This window comes from Phytophthora infestans, genomic scaffold, assembly GCF_000142945.1.
Source record: "Phytophthora infestans T30-4 supercont1.75 genomic scaffold, whole genome shotgun sequence".
NCBI lineage: Eukaryota > Oomycota > Peronosporomycetes > Peronosporales > Peronosporaceae > Phytophthora > Phytophthora infestans.
This window is the reverse complement of record NW_003303684.1, coordinates 370110-392451: the sequence shown is the minus strand read 5'-3', so window position 1 is coordinate 392451 and position 22342 is coordinate 370110. Positions and strand designations below refer to the sequence as shown.

The window sequence follows — 22342 nt, the reverse complement described above, 5'->3', positions numbered from 1 at the left end:
CGGTCGTAAAGCTAGCTAGCCAGCCTCTCACAAATTAATAAACGCTCAAATGAACGAGGCGGAGCGCTGCGCAAAAAAAAAAAATGGTTATCTTTTTCAGAACGGAGGTAGTAGTAGTCAGAGCACTCGGTAGTCTGATCAACGCACTATTGTACTGTACATGAAATACGGGGGTGCATTTCTCGTTTCGTTAAATAAGTACAACGGAACATGCTACGTGCTTCATTCTTGGCTCCGGAGATGCTGCACCTGGTGGCGGTAATGGCTTCGGCGGCGGCAATGGTCTTGGAATGGGCTTCAATCGTCGCGAGCGTTGGCGTCGTCGTCACTGATTCATACGGAGGCGCATACTCGCTGAGTAAGTAGAATTGCTTGGACCCCGTTGCGTGCATGATCTTGTTGCTGCTTTTCCGCTCGGCGAACGACATAAAATTTAAGAGAATTTTCAATGAATATTACAGTTGGTCAAAAAGAGGCAAATTTTCAGGTTACAACAGTAGTAAGTTACCTAGCGTTTTTTCTGGCGACTGTATCCATGCTGTTAAATACTGACCGTAACAGCTAATATCGTGTTAGGTTTGTGTTGCAGTTCCCCACATCAAGCCGGCACACAGTGTTTTCTACTTAGCCAAGCAAGCTCGAAGCCCTTCCTCGCAGCCCATGGAGGTCGCGTGGAGTCAGCTGCGAGAGGAGGCACGGCGCCTGGCGCAGGATATCGGTCAATCCGGACGTGAGCATCACTCACTGGCCAACAGCCGCGCCGTGTGGGACGCTATTCGCGTGCATGGCGTGCCATCCGAGCATCGCGAGTGGGTCTGGCCCATTCTACTCCACGATCAGAGCATGAGACTGCAGCGACAAGAGATAGAAAGCGGAGCCTCCTACAGTCAATTACTGCACGGTATGGCTGACGATATACAGGAGACCAGCAATTCACTGGAGCAGGCACAAGAGGAGGCGATGGAGAGGTTCCGCCACCTTAATCCCTTCCAGGAACGCAAGATCCGCCGCATTTTGCTCGCCTATGCCAAATCTAAGGACGCATTCTACTATTGCCACGGGATGGTTGAATCCTGTGTCGTTCTCAGCACGTTTCTGGTGGAAGAAGACGCTTTCTGGAGCTTCCGGATGCTACTGGAGGTGCTGTTGCCCAAATACTTCGATGAGTCCGTCGTGGATTTCCACACGGACTGTCTCGTACTGCAAGAGCTTTTTTGTGTCCATGACTCTGCGCTTAGCGACCATTTTGCGCTTCTGGGCGTATCCATTCAACTGCTCTGCACCAAGTGGTTCTTCTCCTTCTTCGCCGAGTCCATGCCGTTTGACGTCGTGTGTCGCCTCTACGATATTATGTTTGTGGATATTTGCAGTCGGCAATTAGGCTCCAAGATAATTTTCTCAACGTCGCTGTCGGTATTATTGTATCTGAGCTCGACGCTGGTGGAAATTCAGGATGTCAACGTGGTGCTGGACGTCATTAACGAGTTTTGCTGGGCGACGCTGAATGATTACTCGGTGGCCGAGTCGTTCCTGGATCTTATTAACTTTATGCATGAGCAAATTAACGACGACCAACTGGCTGCCTTGCGTCAGAAGTATAGAGCTCAACTAGCACAGGAAGAAGAGCAGCGGAAAACTCTACAGCGGAAAATTCAGAGAAAGATAAGCAGCAAGAAACTCAAACTGGAGAAGCAGGGATCGTCAGAGCAACAGGAGCATACGCGCAAGGGTAGAATTAACAGTATCAAGCTACTTATCCAGTGGAGGAAGCATATGGTCGATAACTCCGATGTGTCTTCAAGCCAAGCAAGGAAACGGAATAGCAGCAGGGTAAGTAGTAGCGACTCCAGTGACAAAAATCGCTGTGGTCGTCACAGCAGAACACGCAGTCGAGAACAGGAGAGTTCATCATCAAGCAGCGACGAGGACAGTAGAAGCGACAACGGAGAAGCGGGACTTGAGATCGTTACGACGCCGTCAGAGAAGGAGATGCTGGCCAGAGTGTATCAGGGCATCAGCAAGATCAATCGTAGACGATCACGGTCGCGTACGTCGTCATCCATGCGCAGCTTTTCGCTAAGAGGAGCCGATGGAGTGCTTCACCCGCTCTCGTCTCGTAGTTTGTCCCTCTCAAACTCGATACTTAGCACGACTTCGTCAACGAAAGAGGTCGATGAAGTTAGTGTAGCTGGCGATGGCGACCCAGAAGACGAGGACGCATTATGGGAGCGCTTACGAGTGTCAGGCACCCCAAAATCTGTTGTTCGACATAGCATGAGTGGTGTACCAGATGCACATCGATCGTGGATCTGGCCAGTTCTGATTAACCAGCTCCCAGCACCCTCAGACTTGCCTCGAAAACTTGCAGCGGTGAAAAATGACGATGAAGACGCGCTTTTAGACCGTGAGATCGCGAAATCGATCGAGAACGACATCACCAGGACACGGAATCTGCGCAATGATCAAGTCATTCCGATGCGTCGAGTGCTTACTGCGTTTGCTAATCGCAATCGTCGTGTTGGATACTGCCAGGGCATGAACGAGATCTTGGTGGTTCTTTTGCAGTACTTGGATGAGGATCAGGCGCTTCGAGCGCTTATTTTGCTGATTGAAGTGCTGCTACCTGCTTACCATGTGGACTCGATGATTGGACTGCATACGGACTGCGCAGTTATGAACACATTATTACGGCAAAACGACGTCGAGTTACACTCCCATCTCAACGAGCTAGGACTGAACATGGAGATCCTCTGCACAAAGTGGCTTGTGACGTGCTTTCTCACGTCTCTTCCGACTTTTTGTGGCCTCAAGGTGATCGACATGCTACTAGCTCGCTCAAAGGAGAAGCAGCGTGCGTCGCGTGTACTACTTGGAGTGGGGATCTCGATTTTCTTCACTTTACGTGAAACGCTGTTAGATGCGAAGGACGCCGGAGAGGTGCTGCTGGCGATCAACGAGTACTTCGCGCGGGAGATGACCAAGACGACGGTGGAGATGGACAAATTCCTTCACTTCTGTCTGATCATCACGGACCAATTGGAGCCTGACATTGTGGAGGAGTTCCGGCTAGTCCACAAGGACGAAGTGATGGAGCGGTTTGCTGCGTTTGAAGCCAAGAAGATCGAGATGCGACAGCAGCTTGAAGAAGCAAAAGCCAAGCAGCGGAAAGTGGCGAGTGCGCCGCCGTCACCTTCGAAGACGGAGCGCTTATCTACTCTCTCAGCGTCAGGGATCGCGTCGGGCAAGTCTAATGGCAACAACCGGATATCTGGGCTGTCTTCGTATATTAGCAACCCTCTGCGCAGCAGTGGAGGCAGCAAAACTACCGGTGCAGGAGACGACAAGGAAAGCCATAAACGCTACCAACGTGTCGACGTCCTGCAAGCTCACCACAGCTTCAGCGAGGATTTAGAGAAGATGGAAGACCAGCTGGAAGACCTGGCAGATTTATTTGTCCGCGGCAAGATCGACGAGAAGGAGCACTCGTGTATTCGGGCGCAGATTGTTCGGAAGTGGTGCAAAGGTATGAATTCACCGCAGTCTGCAATGGTTCGAGTCCAGTGTGTGAAGCACACGTACTGCGAACGCAGTGGTGGCGACGGATGTACGAACTCTGCGCCAGGATTACTAGAAGGACCGGTGCGAAATAGCTTCACTGGCGAAGCAGAGGGAGCTCATCGAGGGAGGAAAGGGTCTATCTCGCTGTACGGGCGCATGAAGAAGGCCCAGAAAAGTGCGCTCGCCATATTTAAATCCACTTTTGAATGAAAGGCGCCAATGCGTGCGTGGAAGAACGAGAAAGACATCATCACTCACTGCCTATAGATAGGAAGGTGTCATGATGGGATGCTCACTTGCTGCTATTCTTACTGGAACTGTTTTGTCGGTGATTTTTTTGAAGTGCAGTTTACATTGTTGCTGTCTCGCTGGTGGCACGAAACTCAGTGAATGCAGTACGACGCCTTCTTGGAAGAACTGCTACTGCGTGGGTCTCCTCGTAGTACTGCACCAGCACCTTCCCAACTTGCCAGGACATCGATGGAGCTGCCTCGAAAACGAGGTGGAAGGAGGAACAAGATCCCAGATTACCCACTCAACGCTCCATCGACGGTTGTGCGGCAAGCGCTCATCCCGAATGGCCCCGGGTCATACCCTAGTCAAGTAACCGCGCTTCACAACGTCCCGGAAGGTCGACAACAGAAAGCAAGTCGCCAGCAGAGTGACAATTGGGCTGTCAGGTTTTCGAACGCACACAAATGGCGTGAAATGGGATGGAATACGTCATCTCCAGCTGAGTATTTGCTACAGGCAAATAGCCAAGATTTTAAGCAAACACTGGCGTATGCAGAAGATTATATGCAGAGACAAGAGCTGTTGAATTCCACTGACTTCAGTACCGGAGTTGGAGCATGCAAGTCTCCTGCCAATACCTTTTCGAAAGCAGGATATTTCCCTCGATCTATAAGTTTTTCCAACACGACGACAACCGCCAGCACCCGCGGGATTGCTGAAGTTGGCTCAGCACAGTCGGAAGAGGAGCGAACACTGCTGAAGAACACCATGCTACGTGAAGGTTTGCTGGTTAAGCTGCACGATCTCATAAAGACCGCGAGACCTCCACAATCTCTGCTTCAGCCGCACGTTCCTCCGAAAGAACCAGTGTTTGACGTATCCAAGGGCACTGAGGTGCTTCACGTCCTGCTGCAATTACGTGACGTCGGCATCCTGGTGGTGGAAAATATTTTACGTTGGCACGAGTTGCGTGTGCGACTGGCTCCGATGGCTCCTCTTCTTCCATTTCGCTTCGAAAATTACAATTACTGCGTCAAAATGCTGTCAGATTTGAACTTTCTAAGCACCATCAAAAGTCTGGGCACCGTATTGGGTGTCAATCCATCCACAATGAAGCAGAACCCCTTCATGATGCCTGCCCCGATCCCGGAACGTGACTTTAAAGGTCTGCGTGACAAACCTTGGCGCAGCTTACGGCTGTTTACTAGCAGTGACGACCCCGTTCAGCGTGTAGCAGATGCGGAGAGGTATTTAGTGTGGTGTCTGTCCAACCTCCAGGATTTACCAGTACCGGCATCGCCTTCTCCAGCTCGTTGTGGTACGAAAGGCCTCTCACCGACATCTTTGATTCAACAGCAGAAGCGAACATGGCAACAACGAGCCGAGAAGCAGCTTGAAATGTTGTCGATGCCTTTGGAATCGCTATCTGGTCCAACGTACACCCAAGACTCGTCGAAAATGATGAAGAGGAAAGGGGTACTACCTTCACTCCCTCAGTCTCCTCCGAAGACACTGCGAGAACTTATGGGGAGTGCACATCAGAACGGATGCCAAGAGGAAGATTATGGTCGCGGTGACAACAACCGTATCATGATCCTGCGGGCTTGTTGGAAAGGAGAAGAGTTTGCAGCCAACGCCGCCGATTTCAAGGCACTTGGAGCACTCGACGCTCCTCCCCATCACATGGTGACACTCGTTGCAGCAAGTGTCCTCATCCTTCTCAGCCCGGCCGATCAACTTCCAAAAGATTTGTCCTGGCCATCATGTCAGAAGATGCTCCGACGTGGCGAGTGTTTAATTCAGCGAGTTCAAGTCTTCGATGTGGCAGAAGTGCCGGCTTTCAAGTGGAAGGCACTGGTGCCGTTTTTGCAGAACGAGCATTTCCAGCCCAAATTCCTTTCGCAATTCTCCTGTGCTGCCAGTAGCATGTGTGCTTGGATATTCTCCGTGCTGCGTGCAGCTCAGCAACAAGACTACGCGCGTTTGGGACTGCATACGAGTGGCGAATTAGATGCTGTGGGCGAAGAAGACCGTCTCGAACTGCTTTCCGAACTGGAAGTCGACGCTGCCTCGATCCCGTCCGCCAAAAGCTGTCCTTCTCTGTGGGAGCCTACAGAGGAGAACGAATCACAACTACCGCCGCTATCGCGCTCAAAAAGTGGCAAGCGCGTGAGTATCGGGAGCGCGGAGGTTCTCTTTATTAACGAAAACCAGCCTGTGAAGATGAGTACACCACGGATCAGCTCGCGTCCCTTGTCACGACGCAGTGAGCGCCCTGCAAGCAATAACCAATTTACAGTCTGCAGCTTATACAGCAGTGGGCCGAGCAACGCTCTTCTGCGCACCAGCCCGTGGACGTATCGCGGCGTAGTCTACTTCGTGTCTTTTTTCCTCCAAGAGCGATCGCAACAAGAGGAGGAAGCGATTGAAGAGACGGAAGAACGTCGTCTGATGATCAAGATCTACGAGCCCATGAGCTCCGTAGAGTCACAAATGTCGGTGGACACTGAAGACTTGCGTCAGGACTTTGGCGTTAAAGCATTGGTGGCGTTCCAGAGTGGACAATACCGAACTCTGTGTGATGTTATGCTTCGGCAGCTTGACAAGATGATGGGAGCTGATAGCAGAAAACTTTCTCTAGTAACTCCACTAGAGCGGAACGGTGGCAAACGAAAGCAAGAGAGTGTGTTGGATTTGCTGCTACAAGACTCGGAGAGTGATCACGGCCAAGAGGAGAGACCCGAGGTTGTCGACGAGTCAGCAGCAGAGGACGCTCCACAGTCTCTTGAGCCTGAAACAACGCTAGAACTTGATGAATTAGATGCCTCGGTACTGAAAATCCAGTGCGCAGCTCGACAGCAGCAAGCTCGTGGGAAGGTGAATCGTGCACGGGCTCAGAAGGAGCAAATGGAGGCGTCCGCGCTGCGGATCCAGTGCGCTGCACGGCAGAAACAAGCTTGCCGAAAAGTTGATCGCGTGAGAGCCGAGAAGACGATGATCGAGGCGGTGCCTGAGGGTGAAGAGCTACAAGCTGACAGCGAGGAGTTTGCAACAGATGAAGTAGAACAACAACTGGAGAATGTTGTAGTGCCAGAGTCGCGACCTGGCACAGTGATGAGTTACGCCTCGGACCAATTTGAGGACGACTTTGAGGCGGCGTAAAGTGATCGAACAAATGATAGCAACTAGACATTCCCATTCATTATCAAACGATCGCCTCGTATCATTCACACAGGTACAGCCATTAGTTGCTTCGTTCCGGGCTGCATCATTGCTTGGGACGAATCCTGATTACGACCTTGTCAAATGTGTTTTTTTATTGGCTGCTGAAGCAGCTTGACCATCACTCTGCTTCAGTTTTGTGGCTACTACTGTACGTCCTTCCGAAGCAACTTGCAAGTTGCAAGGCAATCACTTCCAAAGTTTACTCCGCAGCGAGACTCGAAGGCTGTATTGAATCGCACAATGATCTCGCGCACGCACGTATTGGGCGTGATCGGCGGCTCCAGTCTCTTTCACGCCAAGAGTTTCTCCTCAGGTCTTGTCGAGCAGGTCGTGGAAACGGAGTTCGGTGCTGTCGTGTGCCACGTCGGCACGTGGCCGTCAGGCTCGCAGGACGAGACATCACCCGCTCTTCAGCTCGTATTTGTGCAACGCCACCACGCGGACCCGGACGGAAAATATCGCCAGCCTCGAAAGATCAACTTCCGCGCCATCGCGCTGGCGCTCAAGTCACTGCGGTGTGAGGCCGTGGTGGGCATCTACTCAGTCGGCTCCATGACGCCTAAGGTTGGCGTGGGGCGCTTCGTGGTGCCCGAGGATTTTTTCAGCCCGTTTGACATCATGCACGTGTCCAAGGATTATGACGCACACGTTGTTCCTGAGCTCCACGCCAAACTCAAGACCGCGCTGGTGCAAGCGCTAACAGGTGGAGGCTTCGACCCGCACGACGGCGGCGTCTACGTGCAGACGGCAGGACCGCGCTTTGAGACCAAGTCGGAAGTGCGCTTCTTCGCGCAGTTTGGCCAGCTCATTGGCATGACGGGTGCAAATGAGGCCGAGTTGCTTAATGAACTACGTGTGCCCTTCGCCATGTTCTCCATCGTGGACAACATGGCCAACGGTATGGGTGACCCGCTCACACTCGAGGCTTTCAAGGCTACGCAAAAGGCCAACGCTGACCTTATGGAGCGTGCATTCGTGCACACGTTGAACGAGCTGGCGTCCACCAAGGCGCTGGCCTATCTCGCCTCCTCGACTTGAAGACACGAAAAGTTTGCTTGGCATTAGAAAAGCAGTCGACAGCTCGTTGCGCATAGTTATTAGCCCTGAAAGCCGATCATCTAATATATCAACCACAGTCTCTTTAACAACTTTATGAAATAGACCAGGCTTAGAGAAATTGATAAAAAAAATCTACAATAATAATACACTGAGCTAGAAATTTGCCCTGTAATATTATATTTACAGAATTTGATAAAAGAATTTAAAATAATAATACACTGTGCTACAAATTTGCCGTTACATGCAGAGAAAGAGGACTTATTCAGAAGTGCCGAGCGAATATGGCGCATCAGGATGAATCAGACGTAGCGTTCATGCGACTGGCCGTCGCAGAGGCACATCGCTCGCAGCCATCTGAAAACGCTTATTGTGTGGGATGCGTTGTAGTAAGGGACGGTCTGGTGCTGAGCACCGGGTTCTCGCGCGAGCTGCCGGGCAACACTCACGCGGAGCAGGTGGCGCTACACAAGCTTAATTTTGAGGCGCAGGGGGCCACCGTCTACACTACCATGGAACCATGCAGTACACGAGTATCAGGCAACGTGCCGTGCGTGCAGAGCTGTCTTCGAGCGGGTGTCGCGCGTGTGGTAATTGGAGTGATGGAGCCCAAGACGTTCGTGATCTGTAAGGGGGTGCAGCTACTGCAGGAGGCGCGTGTAGACGTGAAACTGCTTAAAGGACTCGAAGCCGACTGCCTTGCACCAAATGCACACCTCAACCTTGTCTTCTAGGAAGCTGCAGATTTGATAATTGGGAAGATGTCAATATTCAGGCGAATTGTGCCCTCGATTTATCGCATCACAGGTGTCGTTGAAAAGTATACTAAGTGGGCGGACGAAATGTGATGGCTGTACGAACATGTTTGATTTACATCTCATCAGTGTTGTTCTCCATCAAAGCCAAATTTATGATCTACTTGTGTTGAATCACTTTCGACTGAGAGGAAGCGAACGCAGGAAGAATTTAGGTCTATTACGATCCAGTGAACGCGGCTAAATGTCGTGACGGGTGACGCCATCGTCCAGTTAAGCAAACCCTCCTCGTTGTCCATTCTCCATTTTCCGAGCAACAAACCAACCACTTCGCCTTACAACTCCCACGCATAGCCTACATGAAGACTGCTGCCGCGTTCGCTACCTTCCTCGCTCTGAGCCTTTTCGTCTCCACGAATGGAGTTCAAGCGACACCTGCGCTTCGTGGCTTACGATCCAACGCTGATGATTCCCAAGCAACCGAAGACGACGAAAGCAGGAAGGATCACCACCACCACCACGTCAAAGTCGTCAAGAAAGTCAAGAAGATCGCCATTCCAGTACCTGTTGCTGTTGAGGTACCGCAGTTCATTCCAGTTCCCATCAGCGCTCCATCCGCTGTGGTTGCCAATTCCAATACTGCTGTCGTAAGCTCGAACAACAACGCTGTTGCAGCTCCTGGTCCCGGAGCTGTTGGCCCGGGTGCTCCTGGCGCCCCTGGACCTGCGACTCCAGCCCCGACGACTCCGAGTGGGCAACCAGCTCCAACCCCCGCGGCCACGTCAAATGGTAGGTCAAGACCCACACCAGCACCAACCAATGGAGGAGTTTCTGGCAATCAACTACCAGCAGCACCAGCCAATGGAGGAGCCTCTGGTGATCAAGTGCCAGCAGCACCAGTCACTGCGCCTCAAGGTGGTGGCGCAGGCATGAGCGGAGTTCCACCCTCGTCAGGCTTCGGTAATGGCAACGCGTTTGGAGCCGGACTTGGTGCTACAAGCGCTGGCAGAGGAATTCCCGCAAACGGTGGTGCCTTTGGTGGTGGGTTTGCCGGAAACGGGATGAGTGGATTCGGCGGTGTGAATCGGATGGGAGCTCCTGGTGGTGGCATGTTCGGTGGTCCCAGCGCCGGCATGGGCGGAGGCTTGAATGGAAACGGAGGAGGTGGCTTCGGTCAGCCGACAGGTTTCGGAATGCAAGGTGGCAGCACGTTTGGTGGTTTTGGCGGTCAAGGTGCAATGGGCAACTTCGGCCAAGCTGGAAACAATGGGCTCGCAGGCGCGGCAGGAGGTAGAGGTCAACTTGGTTTCGGAGGTGCTGCACCTGGTGGCTTCGGCGGCGGCAATGCGCTTGGAGGAGGCTTCGACCGCCGCGAGCGTTGGCGTCGCCGCCGTTGAATGGATGGAATGGAAACATCCGCTGCATAAGATTCCTTTGCCAGTATATCGCTCATTATCCTGTAGCAGCAGTACTCAAAGAATGACAATCCAGAATAAATAGTAAACAAATAATTCCAGTCGAAGAAGGATCGCGTTCGTAGCAGTGATAAAGGACAATGCTGGATCTTCAGTGCAATTCGTTTCCTTTTTCTTTCCTTTCGCGATAAGCTGTGAGGTGCTTAGAGAAATTCTTGACTGCACTGAATTTGCCAATACTACATGTAGTAGTCAGAGCACTCGGTAGTCTGATCAAGGCATTTTAAAGAAGCATTGTACTGTACATGTAATACGGGGATGCATTTCTCGTTTCGTTAAATAAGTACAACGGTTCATGCTACGTGCTTCATTGTGTTATGTTATAATTGAGGCTTTCCTCAGCAAATATTCATTTATACACTAGCCACCACTTTGGGAGCAAGCTTGAGCGCTTCTTCCGTCGGAATTGCCCGGAAATTATAAAGCTATTGGTGCTCATGGACTAACTCAGCTGCAACTCATTCTAACTTACGTTACTCGATTTCAGACGCCCATTGTGAGAGACTGCAGAGTACAGTGCTGAGCATCCCCTTGACGCTTTCTTTTCCTCGCAGAAGACACGATCTCTAGTTGCAGAGGCATCACTTCTCGGCGAATGTCCCTGCCATTACCCGCTAGCGAGCTACTAAGGTATTCCAGAGATCGCGACGGGGAAGTATAGCGTGGCCGACCCATCGTAGTTTCGATACTAGCGTAATGTTGCTTTCGCTTTCTCGACGGTGCCGGGATTGGGGAAAGCGTCTGGAATATCTTAGCAGCACCGCCATCCGACTCGGACTCTGTTGTGATGTCACTGATGGCATCATTTGGACTTAATTCTTCTGGGCTGGGAGGATCGAGAACGATTTTGGAGCTGCTACTTGCTATCGAGTTGGTAGTTGAAGGACTCTTCTCGTTCTCGGTCGGCCGACTTCGAATTTCCTGCTTCTCCATCACATCTTGAACGTGACTGGCAGGTTGCACGTCACTCCCACCTTTAAGACTGCTACCATTTGGCCTCGTCTTGGGCTTTGACGTCGGCTTAGAGACACCAGGTTCCAGTGCACTCAAATTCTCGCGTTTCTGAACAGGCGATGCATCCCGACAGTGCGAGCAGAACCAGTCTCCTTCGGGGACATCTAAGAGAGCCGGGCGTACACAATTGAGGTGGTAGGCCCGCTCACAGCCATCACAACACAGTAGCTTGCCTCCTTTCAAGCAGATTCCACAGAACTCGAGGTGCTGGTCTGCCGCAGGACGTTGTTGAGCGATTCGCTTGGCTTCCCTCTTTCTCTTTTTCTCCCGTTGCCCGTCGTGCCATTTCTCGTACTCGGGCGCTTTCTTCCAGAGGTAAAACTTGCTTACTAACTCTCGAGTTGCCACATTGGGAAATCTCCGCTATTCAACAGAACGACTGCAAGTCAGCAACAAACTCATTATGGGAAACCTTCCCTCGTTTTGGGTACCTTGACGAGATGAAACTTTTTCCCGTGTCTGTCCATGGCTCTCTCAAATGTTATTTTTTGTATGCGTTCTGCCTCTTCTCGTTTTAGTCTCAGTTTCTCGTGACGAGCGTTGTGGATGAATTCCACAGCTTTAGGTACGTCATAGTCCGCTTCAAATAAGGATTGCAGTGCCTGGATGCACCCAAAAGTCAGCAACACAATTTGCGACCCACTCTTTGTTTCAGAGTTCGACTCACCATCTCCGTCTCTTTTGGCCACGCATACGTTCGCACGAATTCTACAATCTCGCCGTTGAGAAGTTTTGGCTCTCTACCGTCGCGCCAGCCCCATCGCTGTCGGAACCGTGGCAGGCAGAGCCGTCTGTTGCGCTCCTGCTCGGCTGCTGACAGCAGCACTGGGATTTCTGCTCGAATATCGCTGTCTTCTGGCGCGGACGCCATTTTTCGGATTGATGACACCCTTTTTGCTGATTTCTGTTGGCTCTTATCTCGGGTTGTGAGAAATGAGAACTGTCCCACCTGTTTTTATACCCAAAAAAGGAGTGGAAAATTGAATGCTCGTCAAATCGATGACTGTCTCCTCTACCAAAAGCTCCAGATTGTTCCGAGCCAGCTCAAAAATAGTGGACTGAAATTACCAACTGTCATCAACGTTGGTATTACCAACACGAAAGCAACAATTTGTCTTGTTGCCTTGCTAATAATTCGTACTACAGTAGTATTATATTATTAATAGCTGTCGAATCGAGACGGCGGAATATGGCGCGGAGCCAGCATTTTCCGATGCCGCTTTCGGCCTGATCCCGGCCGCTCCAACTGCACGGGTAAGGCCCTCATGGCCCCAACAGGAGATGCTTCCACAGAATGTTTTATCGGCGCAGCACTACTTGGCTCACTCGGGATACATGCGTCTGCCCCATCGCTCTTCCTTTTAGCAGCGGGTGAACGCGCAACAGGACCGGACGTCAATTCTGGTTTGTTGCTTCCGATATTGTCGTTTGCAGGGGATGTTGATGGGATTCTAGCAGCGGTACTATCCGACTCGTTGTCTGTCAGACTTCCAGAGTTTAAGCTCAGCTCATTTGGGCGCGGACACTTGGACGCATTGTCGCTATTGTCACTTTCAGCGCTAGATTCAGACCCGACAGTCTCGTCACCCGAGTAGCTTTCCTGTTCGTCGTCTTCCTCGTAGCTACTGGCATCTGTCATCGACTCGGTCAACGGACGTTGGAGACCAGGTGGTATGGCGTAGGTCATGCAGTGCTCACTTTGATCGCTCGACGTCAGCTTCGGCTTGGATCCACCAAATTCTTCTTGGCAATGCGAGCAGAACCAGTCTTCATCTTTTCTCAGTTTTGTAATCGGTGGCTGAGCACAGCTGATATGGTAAGCACGCGGGCATCCGTCGCAGCAGAGCAGACTACCTCCAGTCGCGCAAAGCTCGCAGTGCCGATTGTGATAGCCCAGGAAGGCGTCCGTGTCGGAATCCGATTCGTCGGCCCATTGGCGCAGTCTCTCCGCTTCCTTCTTTGTTTTTCTGCGTTTCATCGTCTTTTGCTGTCTCCACCACTCCTTGAAATCATCCGTGCGTTTCCATAGATAATATTTACTCACTACTTCGCGCGTTATTGCTTTTTCTCCAAGAGATTGCTGCTCAAATATAGGTCCATGCAACAACCACACGGGTGGGTGTCATGACTGAACGATATAGACCTTTCTAATTATTGCCGCACGCACCTTCACGAGGTGAAACTTCTTGCCGTGTGTCGCTATAGCCTTCTTTAATACTTTAAATGGTAGGCGTTTGTCTTGATCACGTCGCGCTTTGTAGCTCTCTCGGCGTGCAGTGTGCAGCAGCCCCACAGCCTTTGGCACGTCGAACTCTCCATCAAACAAGCACTGGAGCGCCTGCAACGTATTGCAATTAGGTACAATATTTGCTAGGAGCACAGTGCTCTACTTTGCCACCGAACAAAACGAACCAGTTCCTTTTCTTTGAGCCACGAAAATTCCGTGAGGAACTCCTCAATGTCTTCAGCCTCCAACACCGACGTCTCTTCTGTGACTCGCCGCTCGCCCCACCGTTGACGACATTGCGGTGTATAGAGTACTGCATCTCGCTGTTCCTGGGATAGCATCGGCGGGATCTCAGCTCGACACGCAGCAGGCTTCTTCGCCACCATCGAGATCGCGTTTTGTTGAATTAAAATTGATGCTTCAAGACTGGAAATAAATTACAGCAAAAATAAACTAAATTACGGATAATTTTTTCGTTTTGAAATATTTTACGTAACTTCCGCTTTTCCTCTGAGGACACTCCGATCAAAAAATAGCTCAACGCGCAGGCTGCTCGAGACGCAACTTTGAAGCTGAATGTTGTGGTGCAACTCATTTCGAAATAGCTCGATCTGCGGCAACAAGACACCATGGCGATATCCTCTCAGTCCGGCGCCGTAATGCCGGTAGCAGCTGCCATGCTGCTGCAGAACCAAGATGTGACGCCCGCGGTGGAGGAGGCGCTACAGCGCCGCGAGCGCCGTCGTCACCAGAGCCGGGTGAGCCAGCGGCGCTACCGCGACAAACAGGGATCCGCGGAGTACAACCTCAAGCTGGATGTCAACAACCTGCGTGAGCACGTACAACGTTTGCGGTTCCTGCGGGAACTGCTAGAGACCAAGGTCTGGAGCACCCGCTTGGCGCACGAGGGGGCCGTGGTGAAGGCTGCCGAGCAATACTACACCGTCTTCTCACACGGAATGCACAATCCCGAAGCCGGCGGCGACCACGTCCGCAAGTGCTTTGACATGCAGGTGGGCTTCGTCAACGCGTTCATGGACACGGACGTGGAGTTCGGCGACTCGCGTGGTGTCTCGGCTGTACTGAATCAGTGGCATCTGTATACGAAGTTCCACGCCACTTTGTCCGTGCGCATGCTGTCGGCTGAGGTTTATGGCACGGAGGACGTTCCAATTGTCGTAGTGAAGGGAGTGCTCGCAGTCCGGATGAACCGATCGAGCATCGAGTACATGTTCCCACACATCATCGCGAATGAGGAGCTGGTGCAGGTGCTGCTCAGCCGCGAGATCGAGTATCCGACCTCCACCACATACGTGTTCAACTCACGCTCGCAAGTGGAGCGTCAGGATCTTGATGTTGACTTTTTGGCCGGGATCAACCACTGCTTGGGCAGCACGTATGCCTCCTCGCGCGTTATGCAACGTGCACTCATCTCGGACTGTTGTAAACTCGGCCAGGTCTCCACGGGAAACACCAACGACGACTCGAGCCTCCATGCGGCCTACATTGTATCTTAGGATGACATAAAAGGCTAAGGCCTACGTAGATGATCTCCCGCGGCTAGCCTCTCTTTAATACAACGAAATACCATCGAGATCTTGAGATTGCCATTACGTGCCGCTGCTACTGTAGTATTTCAAATAATACTAATGACAGCAGATGACTCAGCTCTGTCCTTCTTTGTATCGACATCGGACAGCAAGTTATTACAAGTAAAGATGGCACCGCGTCCGACGCCGTCAAACAATTCGCTAAACACGCAATACTTTTAGGAAGGCACTTTCACGTTACGTATTTCCTGAAGATATTAAGACACCGTCGATCGGCCTGCGGTCATTCGTCCAGCATTGCTTTCACATCCAAATACTACAGTACTACGACTTATAAACAACTTACTCGGGACCGTGCGCGTGTCAGGTCATGATATAGCTCAGACTTGCTCGAGACCCACCACCTTGCCGGGCCTGGCCCAGCTCGCGCTCCACCATACTGCATTGCCGCCGACCGTCCGAGGTATCGTCCTCCACACTCGCACTGAGCTTGGAGCCTTCTCTGAGCAGTGCGCCCTGCAGTACGCGCGACGCGTCAATCGCGCTGCCGAATAGATTGCTAATGCCGCCAAGGAAATCCACGATCCATTCCATGCGTTCGACCTGTCCGCGATCGTTGAAGGAAAAAGTGGTGGTCGTCTGGTACTCGATCACGTGGGTCAAAAGCATGGTCAAAAGCTCCGGCTCCTCAAGCGCACGCGGGAAAATCTTCTCGAGTGTCACTCGGTTCATTTGCACCGTGAGCGTGCCTTGTGCCACGACCACTGGCGAGTTCGTAGAGCCGAAGACGTCAGCCGACACGAAACCAGTCTCGATCCACGCGTGGAACTGCGTATAGCGGTGCCATTGCTCCAGCAACTCCTTTAGCCCATGCGTGTCGCCGAACGTCACGTTCGGGTGCAGGAAGACGCGGAGGAAGTCCAGCTGCATCTCGAAGCCCTTGCGTACGTTCTCGCCGCCCGCCTCGGGGTTGTGCAAGCCTTGCTCGAACACGGCATAGTATTGCTCCACAGCTTTGAGAACAGCGGCATTCTGCGATAGCTTGGAGCTCCAGAGCTTGGTCTCTAGCAATTCGCGCAGGCCCATGAGCGATTGCACGCTCTCGCGCAGACTGTTGATATCCAGCTTGAGGTTGTACTCGGTCGAGCTCTTCTTGTCGCGGTAGCGCCGCTGGCTCACACGGCATTGTTTGCGCCGCCGCTCAAGGCGTGTGGCCTCGTCCAGGGCTGGAGCCGGCTCGGCCATGCGTGCTTATTGTCGATGCGCACCACAAGGCAAAATGGCTAATGGAAGCGTAGCATCATTAAAGACCGGCTCCGGAGAAGGTGCGGCGACAAGAGACGCGCGCCGTCCCTTATGTCTCGTTTCGCACGCGAGTAGAAATAGAATCCGTGAAAGAAAACTGGTACATGTAGCTGAAGCGTTATCGTTTTAACTGACTCAGTGTCTCGCACAAGATCTTGGGCTGGCCGGGTGAGATGATCTCACGCGGCCGTGAGGATAGGCCCGACTACCGGTAGTGCTGTATCTTACCGTTTTGGCTGATCCTGCAATTTTATTGCAGAAGCAGTAGCAAGTTAGTTGCAACTCAGTCGCTACTATTCAGTCTGCAGCCGACAACGCTTTACGGCGGCGACGTGCAATGAAAACAGACACACGTGCCATGACGCCCAGCCCAGAAGCGCGCGTGTGCATGCAGCAGCGGCCTCTATCGCCATTATTAATTACGGCAACGTCGTGTATGAAAGGGATGTATGAATAACCAGAGACGCTAGGGCGATCAGACAAACGCCGATTGACCACCAGCCTCAAAGATATGAGAGCGTTGTTTGCCACAAAGGCGCGCGCCGTCCAAAAGGGCATCCACTTGTTAAAGATCAGTTCAGCAGTAATTCAACCCGTTACACAACACTGCTCGCTGAGCTCATCAAGATGGTCGAGCACATCTGAGATGACGTGCGGGTCCTTACCGCCCGTTCACACGTACGAGTCGATATCTGTGAGCATGCAACGGAATCGAAAAACGACAGCGTTGAGGCAGGAAAGAACACGACAAAGATTCCGCCAGATCATTTCGCATTGTACAAGAAAATCCTTTCGTTCAAATTCCATTATGCCACGTACGTTGAATCTGCGGTATGTACCACTATGAGGCGGGCGGTATTCACTTTCTCTATTTCCAGCGGCCAGTTACTCAAACGTTGCAGCATGGGTCCGTTGGGTACACTTGTCGGACGTTGATGTTAATACGTTGCGAGCCCAAATACGTGCGAACGGCTTCGTATTGCTCACGGTCATCATTGCTAAGTGGAAGTGCGTCAAGTTCCTTACTCTTCATACTGAACGGAGTGGGAAGTACGCGAGCCACGCCATGATAGCACGTCCGGGATGCTCCACCCATAATTGCAATATCGCCGCTTCGTAGCAATATCTCTAACGGTGCCTCGTCCTTGGTGTGCCCGCCCATGAGGAACACACACTTACTGCCAAGCGATAGCGAGACTACGGGATGATCCATCGTGTACTCAACGTCGTCGAGATGACCGCCCATCGACGACTTCGTTTTATAGTAGTTGACGATCACAGCCTCGGCCTCTAGCGTCATACCACATACAGCAGCGCACTTTGTACCGAGTTGTTGAAGTAGCTCAGGAACGGGAGAAAAGCTGCCTTTATGATACTTTCGCGCTGTCCAGTCGTAGTGATATCCTGAGGCCGCCCAGCAAAGTTTCGCGAGCAGCGGAGACTCGGCCGGATCCTGCGGGTGCGAATCACACGCCTTACGCCAAATGTTCGGCACTTGCTGGTTCTGCAGATGCATGTTGGTCACGTGCGGTTCCTCCGCAAAATCGGTCCTGGAAAGAGGAAGAAGTGGTCAGCTTTTACTATTGGGAAGTGTGTGGTCGATACAGGCGCTACAGCACGCGTACAGGCAAGCGTGGGCAAAAAGTAATTGTGTCTTCGCGTCAATAGCGTTGGAGATGACGCAGAATCCGCGGTGTGAGGCGCCAAAATCATCGAAGGACAACACGGACCGCTCTTCGTCCTCCGGACCCCATTTCCATGAGCCAATGCGCCGCACTTTCGTCTGCTGCTTCTTGTTAAGACTGCGCGGGTCCAGTAGCGCTGTGTCATGCAGCAAGTCATCGTCTGTCACCCGCTTCCAGCGCTTCTCCGTCACCTTGTACGCTGCCACCATCCTCACCGTTGAATGGCGAGTTCATAGATGCTAAAAAAAATGCAAGCATTTGTCAAAAAGAGGGGGGATCTCAGCGGATGTTTTGTGCAATTATGCTAAAAAAGGTGCTGTCATTTAAAAAATGCTGTCATTTTAAAAAATGCTGTCATTTTAAGAAACGTACAAGCACCTCATAAAAGAGGGGCTTTTATCTTAACTGATATTCACCAACATTATTTTGTTTTGTAGATATCTCGTGCTGTAGTTGGCAAGAACGGAGATGCAAAATACAGGAACTACTGCAAGCTCGAGGTCAGTGGATTTCGAGTTAAATTTTGTTCTGCTACAGCTGAGCCAGCACGCTACGATTAAAATGCACTTAGCTTTTGCATCCTCTATTACAACTTGCACGTCCTATCGTACTTAAGGCTGCCGGTACGCACCGAAGCTCAAACAAAGCGGACTGATCCAATTCCTGATACTGTATTAAAAATACATGTGTTATTTTAGCTCAAGTTTGCAAAATAAGCGAAATTTATTAAAGGTAGCAGAAAATAGCTTAATTTTGCAAAATTAGCAAAATTTATTTAAAAACTTACTACTACGTAGTATTAATACTTTTGAAAAGAGTTTAGCTGATATTTACCGAGATCCCGTTTTTTGGCACTTACCGTATGGATAAGAGGAATCGACTGCTGCAAGGCTTTGGTGCGAGAAAGAGCAGTGTGTAACGCGCCGTGTTGGACTCACATTGCTCCGTCTAACGAGAGCATTCACTGTAAGATGAGCGGATGTCCTAACCAGCAATAAAATGCCACGTCTTTATATTACTCGCCGATGCCCTACATGTGACAACCTCCTAGCTTTCTCGGCAACCTTGGTCCCCTCACGCATATTTATCAATCGACAGCCAACACACCTACAAACGCATTCCCGACGGGATGTCTAGAGCAGCAGCACGGTACATGCCGATATTGTCGCCAACGTCAACCCTGAAATCAATATTTCCACGGCGTCGCTGCTGCCACTAGCGGCGTCTTCTGACGACGATTGCGAGGCTGTCGAAAGTGACGGACAAGGGGTTTTCACCTTAAGTGAGGGACACGGAGCCGACACGGAGCCGTCCGATGACATTGATGCAGTTTGAAGCGAAGGGCATGGACTCTTACCGGCACTGCTACTGCTGTCTCCGCTTTCGCTGAATTCGGTGCTAGAGCTGCTGGCAAGTGACGGCTGCGGAAGCGACGGGCACGGCGTCTTGGCTGTCGGCACATCGGTTGCTACCGGCATCTCAGTTGCTGCCGGTGATTCTGTAAATGCAGGGTCCTCTATTGCAACCGGAGCTTCAGTAGATACAGGTGCCTCAACTTGAGGCTCAAGTGCAGCCGGAGCTTCCGTCGCGGCCGGTGCTACTGGGGCGTCTGTCGGAGCTGTATCTGTAGTCGGCATCACTGGAGCGACGCCGGTCGCCTGGGGCAGCGAGGGACATGGGGTCTTGCCCGTATCGGCATCCGAAGCCACAATACCGGCGTTACCTGCTCCTGACAGGTCTGTTGTGCTGAAGGTGATGTCGGCGCCTACGTCATAGCTCAGTGTCACGCAGGCCATCAGTAGAATCACGAGTTCGGTTGTCACGCGCATACTCAGCTCCGCTCGGTGGGGGGCGGAGATTGTCGAATGGCCGTGCACAGGCAGCGATATGCGTGAGGTTCTCGGTCAGCATTCTGCAGAGACGAGCGGGTGAAGTACTTGGGTGCGGAAAAGCAGCTGGTGTGCATTCTGGTGGTTTTAAGTTAAATTCCGCTTTACATCTCTGGTACATTTGAAAGCTGCGGCTTTTTATCTAAAAGTGAAAACAAATTCTACATCCCAGGTCTATTTTATTTAAATAGACGTTAACGAGAGAATAAGGAGATTGTCCATGTTTAGAAGAAAGCTAATTGTTTCCAGACCATCTTTTAGTTTTTCAACAAAAGTTATGTGCCATTTTTGACCCAAAAGTGTTGGCATTGCCAACACTTTTGGGCCAACTTGGCAACAACGAAAATGCTTGGGGATCCAGCCACAGGATCAAACAAGGATGGTGACGAAGAGGCTGGCCGGAAGTTGCGAAATAGATCTGATTCTAGATGCCAGGGAAACAAAAATGGTTGATTAGCTTAAAAATTGGCGCTGGGCGATCTTTCTTCCTGTATCGACGAGCTCTACTGCACTTCTGACTGCAGTAATAACATCTCGGAGCGACGAACGCACAGACATGGACGACATGTTGCTGGTCTGGCAACGGCTCAGTTCTAAAGAAGTAGGTAGACGGCTGAAACAGCGACAGCCGCCAACGCGGGGCCAATCCGGTCGGCAGCAGCGGAACTCTCAGTGATGGCAGAGTTGCCGGAGCTCTGTTGTTGCTGGACGGATTGATTGGGAGTGCCTTCCTTTTTGGGTTTTTCTGAAGGCTGCGGCAATGACGGACACGGAGTCTTGGAGCCTTTGTCTTTAGGCTGGGGCAATGAAGGGCACGGAGTCTTTCCGGTACTCGTCGAAGAGGAACCTTCTTCATCGTCGACTGAGGTGGGCGCGGGTGTTGCGGAAGACGACGAACCTGCAATTGGCAATTTCGGGCACGGGGTTTTAGCGTTTCCGCTGAAAGTCTCGTCATCTGACGGGCTGCTCGGCGCAGGAGTAACTTCATCTGTAGAGCTAGATTCTTCAGTCTCGCTCGTCTCATCGTCACCTGTCGGAGTAGTTGGCTCGGGGGTGGCTTCCGAGATGTCGGACGACGTTTGTGAACCTTCTTCAGTCAACCCTGTGGCAGCTGGGGTGGCTTGAGGTAGAGTTGGACACGGCGTCTTGGCCGTCGCCGTTTCCTTGCTCGTCGGTGTGGATGGCGTTTCCTCGCTTGTCGGAGTTGTCGGTGACACCGGCACCTCGGCAGCAGGTGGAGCCGGCGGCTCTTCCTCTGCGGTGGGCGCGGTCGGAGCAGGCGTCACTTCATCTGCAGGGGGTACTGGGGGTTCTTCTGCGGTGGGCGCGGTCGGAGCAGGCGTCACTTCATCTGCAGGGGGTACTGGGGGTTCCTCTGCGGTGGGCGTAATCGGAGCAGGAGTTACTTCATCTGCAGGGGGTTCTTCTGCGGTGGGCGCGGTCGGAGCAGGCGTCACTTCATCTGCAGGGGGTGCTGGTGGTTCCTCTGCGGTGGGCGTAATCGGAGTAGGAGTTACTTCATCTGCAGGGGGTTCTTCTGCGGTGGGCGCGATCGGAGCAGGCGTCACTTTACCTGCAGGGGGTTCTGGTGGGTCCTCTGTGGAGGGCGTAGTTGGAGCAGCCGGTGTAGCCTGCGGCAGTGTCGGACACGGAGTTTTTGCTGGCGCCGGTGTAGGTTCGGATTCCTGCGTGTTCGAGTCGTCGGTCGGAGCTGGAGTAACTTCCGTTTGCTGCACCGTCTCGGTGGAGGTGTCGTCCGAAAATGTCGGCGCTGGGGTCGCCTCGGTTTCGATACCTTTCTTCTTGGCAGTCACCGCGGTGTTCACCAACAACGTGTCGGCCTTGGTAGCTGTTTGCTCGGTTTGGTCCGTCGATTCTGTCTGCTGTACTGTTTGGGTGGCGTCTTCAGCGAATGTCGGCGCAGGGGTGTCTGCATCTGTTTCAAGTCCCTTCTTCTTCTTGGTCATTGCGGTGTTCTCCAGCGAAACGTCGGCAGGCTTAACAACTCCGACGGAGTCGCTTTCGCCAGCTACCTTGTCCTCAAACGTGAAGGCGGCCGAGGCCGAAATAGTAGCCGAGGCCACGGCCACGACCAGCGCCAGCTTCATCGGAGCACGCATGGCTCACTACTAATACTGCTTATTAATAAGAGGAGTACTTCCTCTCGTCGCCACCAAGCCAGCAGATCTGTGAATGTCCTGCTCCATGGGCACTGGTCGGAGCTGGGCACACAAACCGGATGGTGAAGGAGACAGTGTCTTCCGCTGATCACTGTAATGGGGAAAAACTACTTAGGTTTAGGGAGCTCGAGACACCCAAATTTAGAAATATGGCCATTTGATGTGCTCAAATGCATATTTTACACTCCG

The 22342-nt window shown here is 52.0% G+C and overlaps 11 protein-coding genes across 11 annotated transcripts; 5 read left to right on the top strand and 6 right to left on the bottom strand.

Annotated features, from left to right (window-relative positions):
- Window positions 1-2643: 2643 nt before the first annotated feature.
- Window positions 2644-3768, top strand: PITG_19150 (uncharacterized protein; the record flags this gene model as incomplete). The annotated part of the gene is made up of 1 exon (XM_002997415.1): window positions 2644-3768. One exon carries the CDS (start codon window positions 2644-2646, stop codon window positions 3766-3768), a length of 1125 nt encoding a protein of 374 aa, XP_002997461.1.
- Window positions 3769-4038: 270 nt separating this feature from the next.
- PITG_19149 (uncharacterized protein) lies at window positions 4039-6954 on the top strand (the record flags this gene model as incomplete). The annotated part of the gene is made up of 6 exons (XM_002997414.1): window positions 4039-4145; window positions 4239-5323; window positions 5411-5850; window positions 5911-6454; window positions 6614-6768; window positions 6871-6954. 6 exons carry the CDS (start codon window positions 4039-4041, stop codon window positions 6952-6954), a joined length of 2415 nt encoding a protein of 804 aa, XP_002997460.1.
- Window positions 6955-7257: 303 nt separating this feature from the next.
- On the top strand, window positions 7258-8055 carry PITG_19148 (uncharacterized protein; the record flags this gene model as incomplete). Its single annotated transcript, XM_002997413.1, has 1 exon — window positions 7258-8055. The coding sequence occupies one exon, from the start codon at window positions 7258-7260 to the stop codon at window positions 8053-8055; it is 798 nt and encodes a 265-aa protein (XP_002997459.1).
- Window positions 8056-8357: 302 nt separating this feature from the next.
- PITG_19147 (uncharacterized protein) lies at window positions 8358-8807 on the top strand (the record flags this gene model as incomplete). Its single annotated transcript, XM_002997412.1, has 1 exon — window positions 8358-8807. The coding sequence occupies one exon, from the start codon at window positions 8358-8360 to the stop codon at window positions 8805-8807; it is 450 nt and encodes a 149-aa protein (XP_002997458.1).
- A 2481-nt stretch (window positions 8808-11288) lies between these two features.
- PITG_19146 (uncharacterized protein) lies at window positions 11289-12188 on the bottom strand (the record flags this gene model as incomplete). Its single annotated transcript, XM_002997411.1, has 4 exons — window positions 11289-11305; window positions 11350-11680; window positions 11749-11919; window positions 11961-12188. The coding sequence occupies 4 exons, from the start codon at window positions 12186-12188 to the stop codon at window positions 11289-11291; spliced, it is 747 nt and encodes a 248-aa protein (XP_002997457.1).
- Window positions 12189-13439: 1251 nt separating this feature from the next.
- PITG_19145 (uncharacterized protein) lies at window positions 13440-13930 on the bottom strand (the record flags this gene model as incomplete). The annotated part of the gene is made up of 3 exons (XM_002997410.1): window positions 13440-13655; window positions 13730-13779; window positions 13840-13930. 3 exons carry the CDS (start codon window positions 13928-13930, stop codon window positions 13440-13442), a joined length of 357 nt encoding a protein of 118 aa, XP_002997456.1.
- Window positions 13931-14221: 291 nt separating this feature from the next.
- On the top strand, window positions 14222-15061 carry PITG_19144 (uncharacterized protein; the record flags this gene model as incomplete). The annotated part of the gene is made up of 1 exon (XM_002997409.1): window positions 14222-15061. The coding sequence occupies one exon, from the start codon at window positions 14222-14224 to the stop codon at window positions 15059-15061; it is 840 nt and encodes a 279-aa protein (XP_002997455.1).
- Window positions 15062-15457: 396 nt separating this feature from the next.
- PITG_19143 (uncharacterized protein) lies at window positions 15458-16364 on the bottom strand (the record flags this gene model as incomplete). The annotated part of the gene is made up of 1 exon (XM_002997408.1): window positions 15458-16364. The coding sequence occupies one exon, from the start codon at window positions 16337-16339 to the stop codon at window positions 15458-15460; it is 882 nt and encodes a 293-aa protein (XP_002997454.1).
- An 811-nt stretch (window positions 16365-17175) lies between these two features.
- PITG_19142 (alkylated DNA repair protein alkB-like protein) lies at window positions 17176-18293 on the bottom strand (the record flags this gene model as incomplete). Its single annotated transcript, XM_002997407.1, has 2 exons — window positions 17176-17949; window positions 18025-18293. 2 exons carry the CDS (start codon window positions 18291-18293, stop codon window positions 17289-17291), a joined length of 930 nt encoding a protein of 309 aa, XP_002997453.1.
- Window positions 18294-19270: 977 nt separating this feature from the next.
- Window positions 19271-19995, bottom strand: PITG_19141 (uncharacterized protein; the record flags this gene model as incomplete). Its single annotated transcript, XM_002997406.1, has 3 exons — window positions 19271-19330; window positions 19362-19849; window positions 19893-19995. 3 exons carry the CDS (start codon window positions 19993-19995, stop codon window positions 19271-19273), a joined length of 651 nt encoding a protein of 216 aa, XP_002997452.1.
- A 407-nt stretch (window positions 19996-20402) lies between these two features.
- On the bottom strand, window positions 20403-22093 carry PITG_19140 (uncharacterized protein; the record flags this gene model as incomplete). The annotated part of the gene is made up of 1 exon (XM_002997405.1): window positions 20403-22093. One exon carries the CDS (start codon window positions 22091-22093, stop codon window positions 20567-20569), a length of 1527 nt encoding a protein of 508 aa, XP_002997451.1.
- Window positions 22094-22342: the final 249 nt, after the last annotated feature.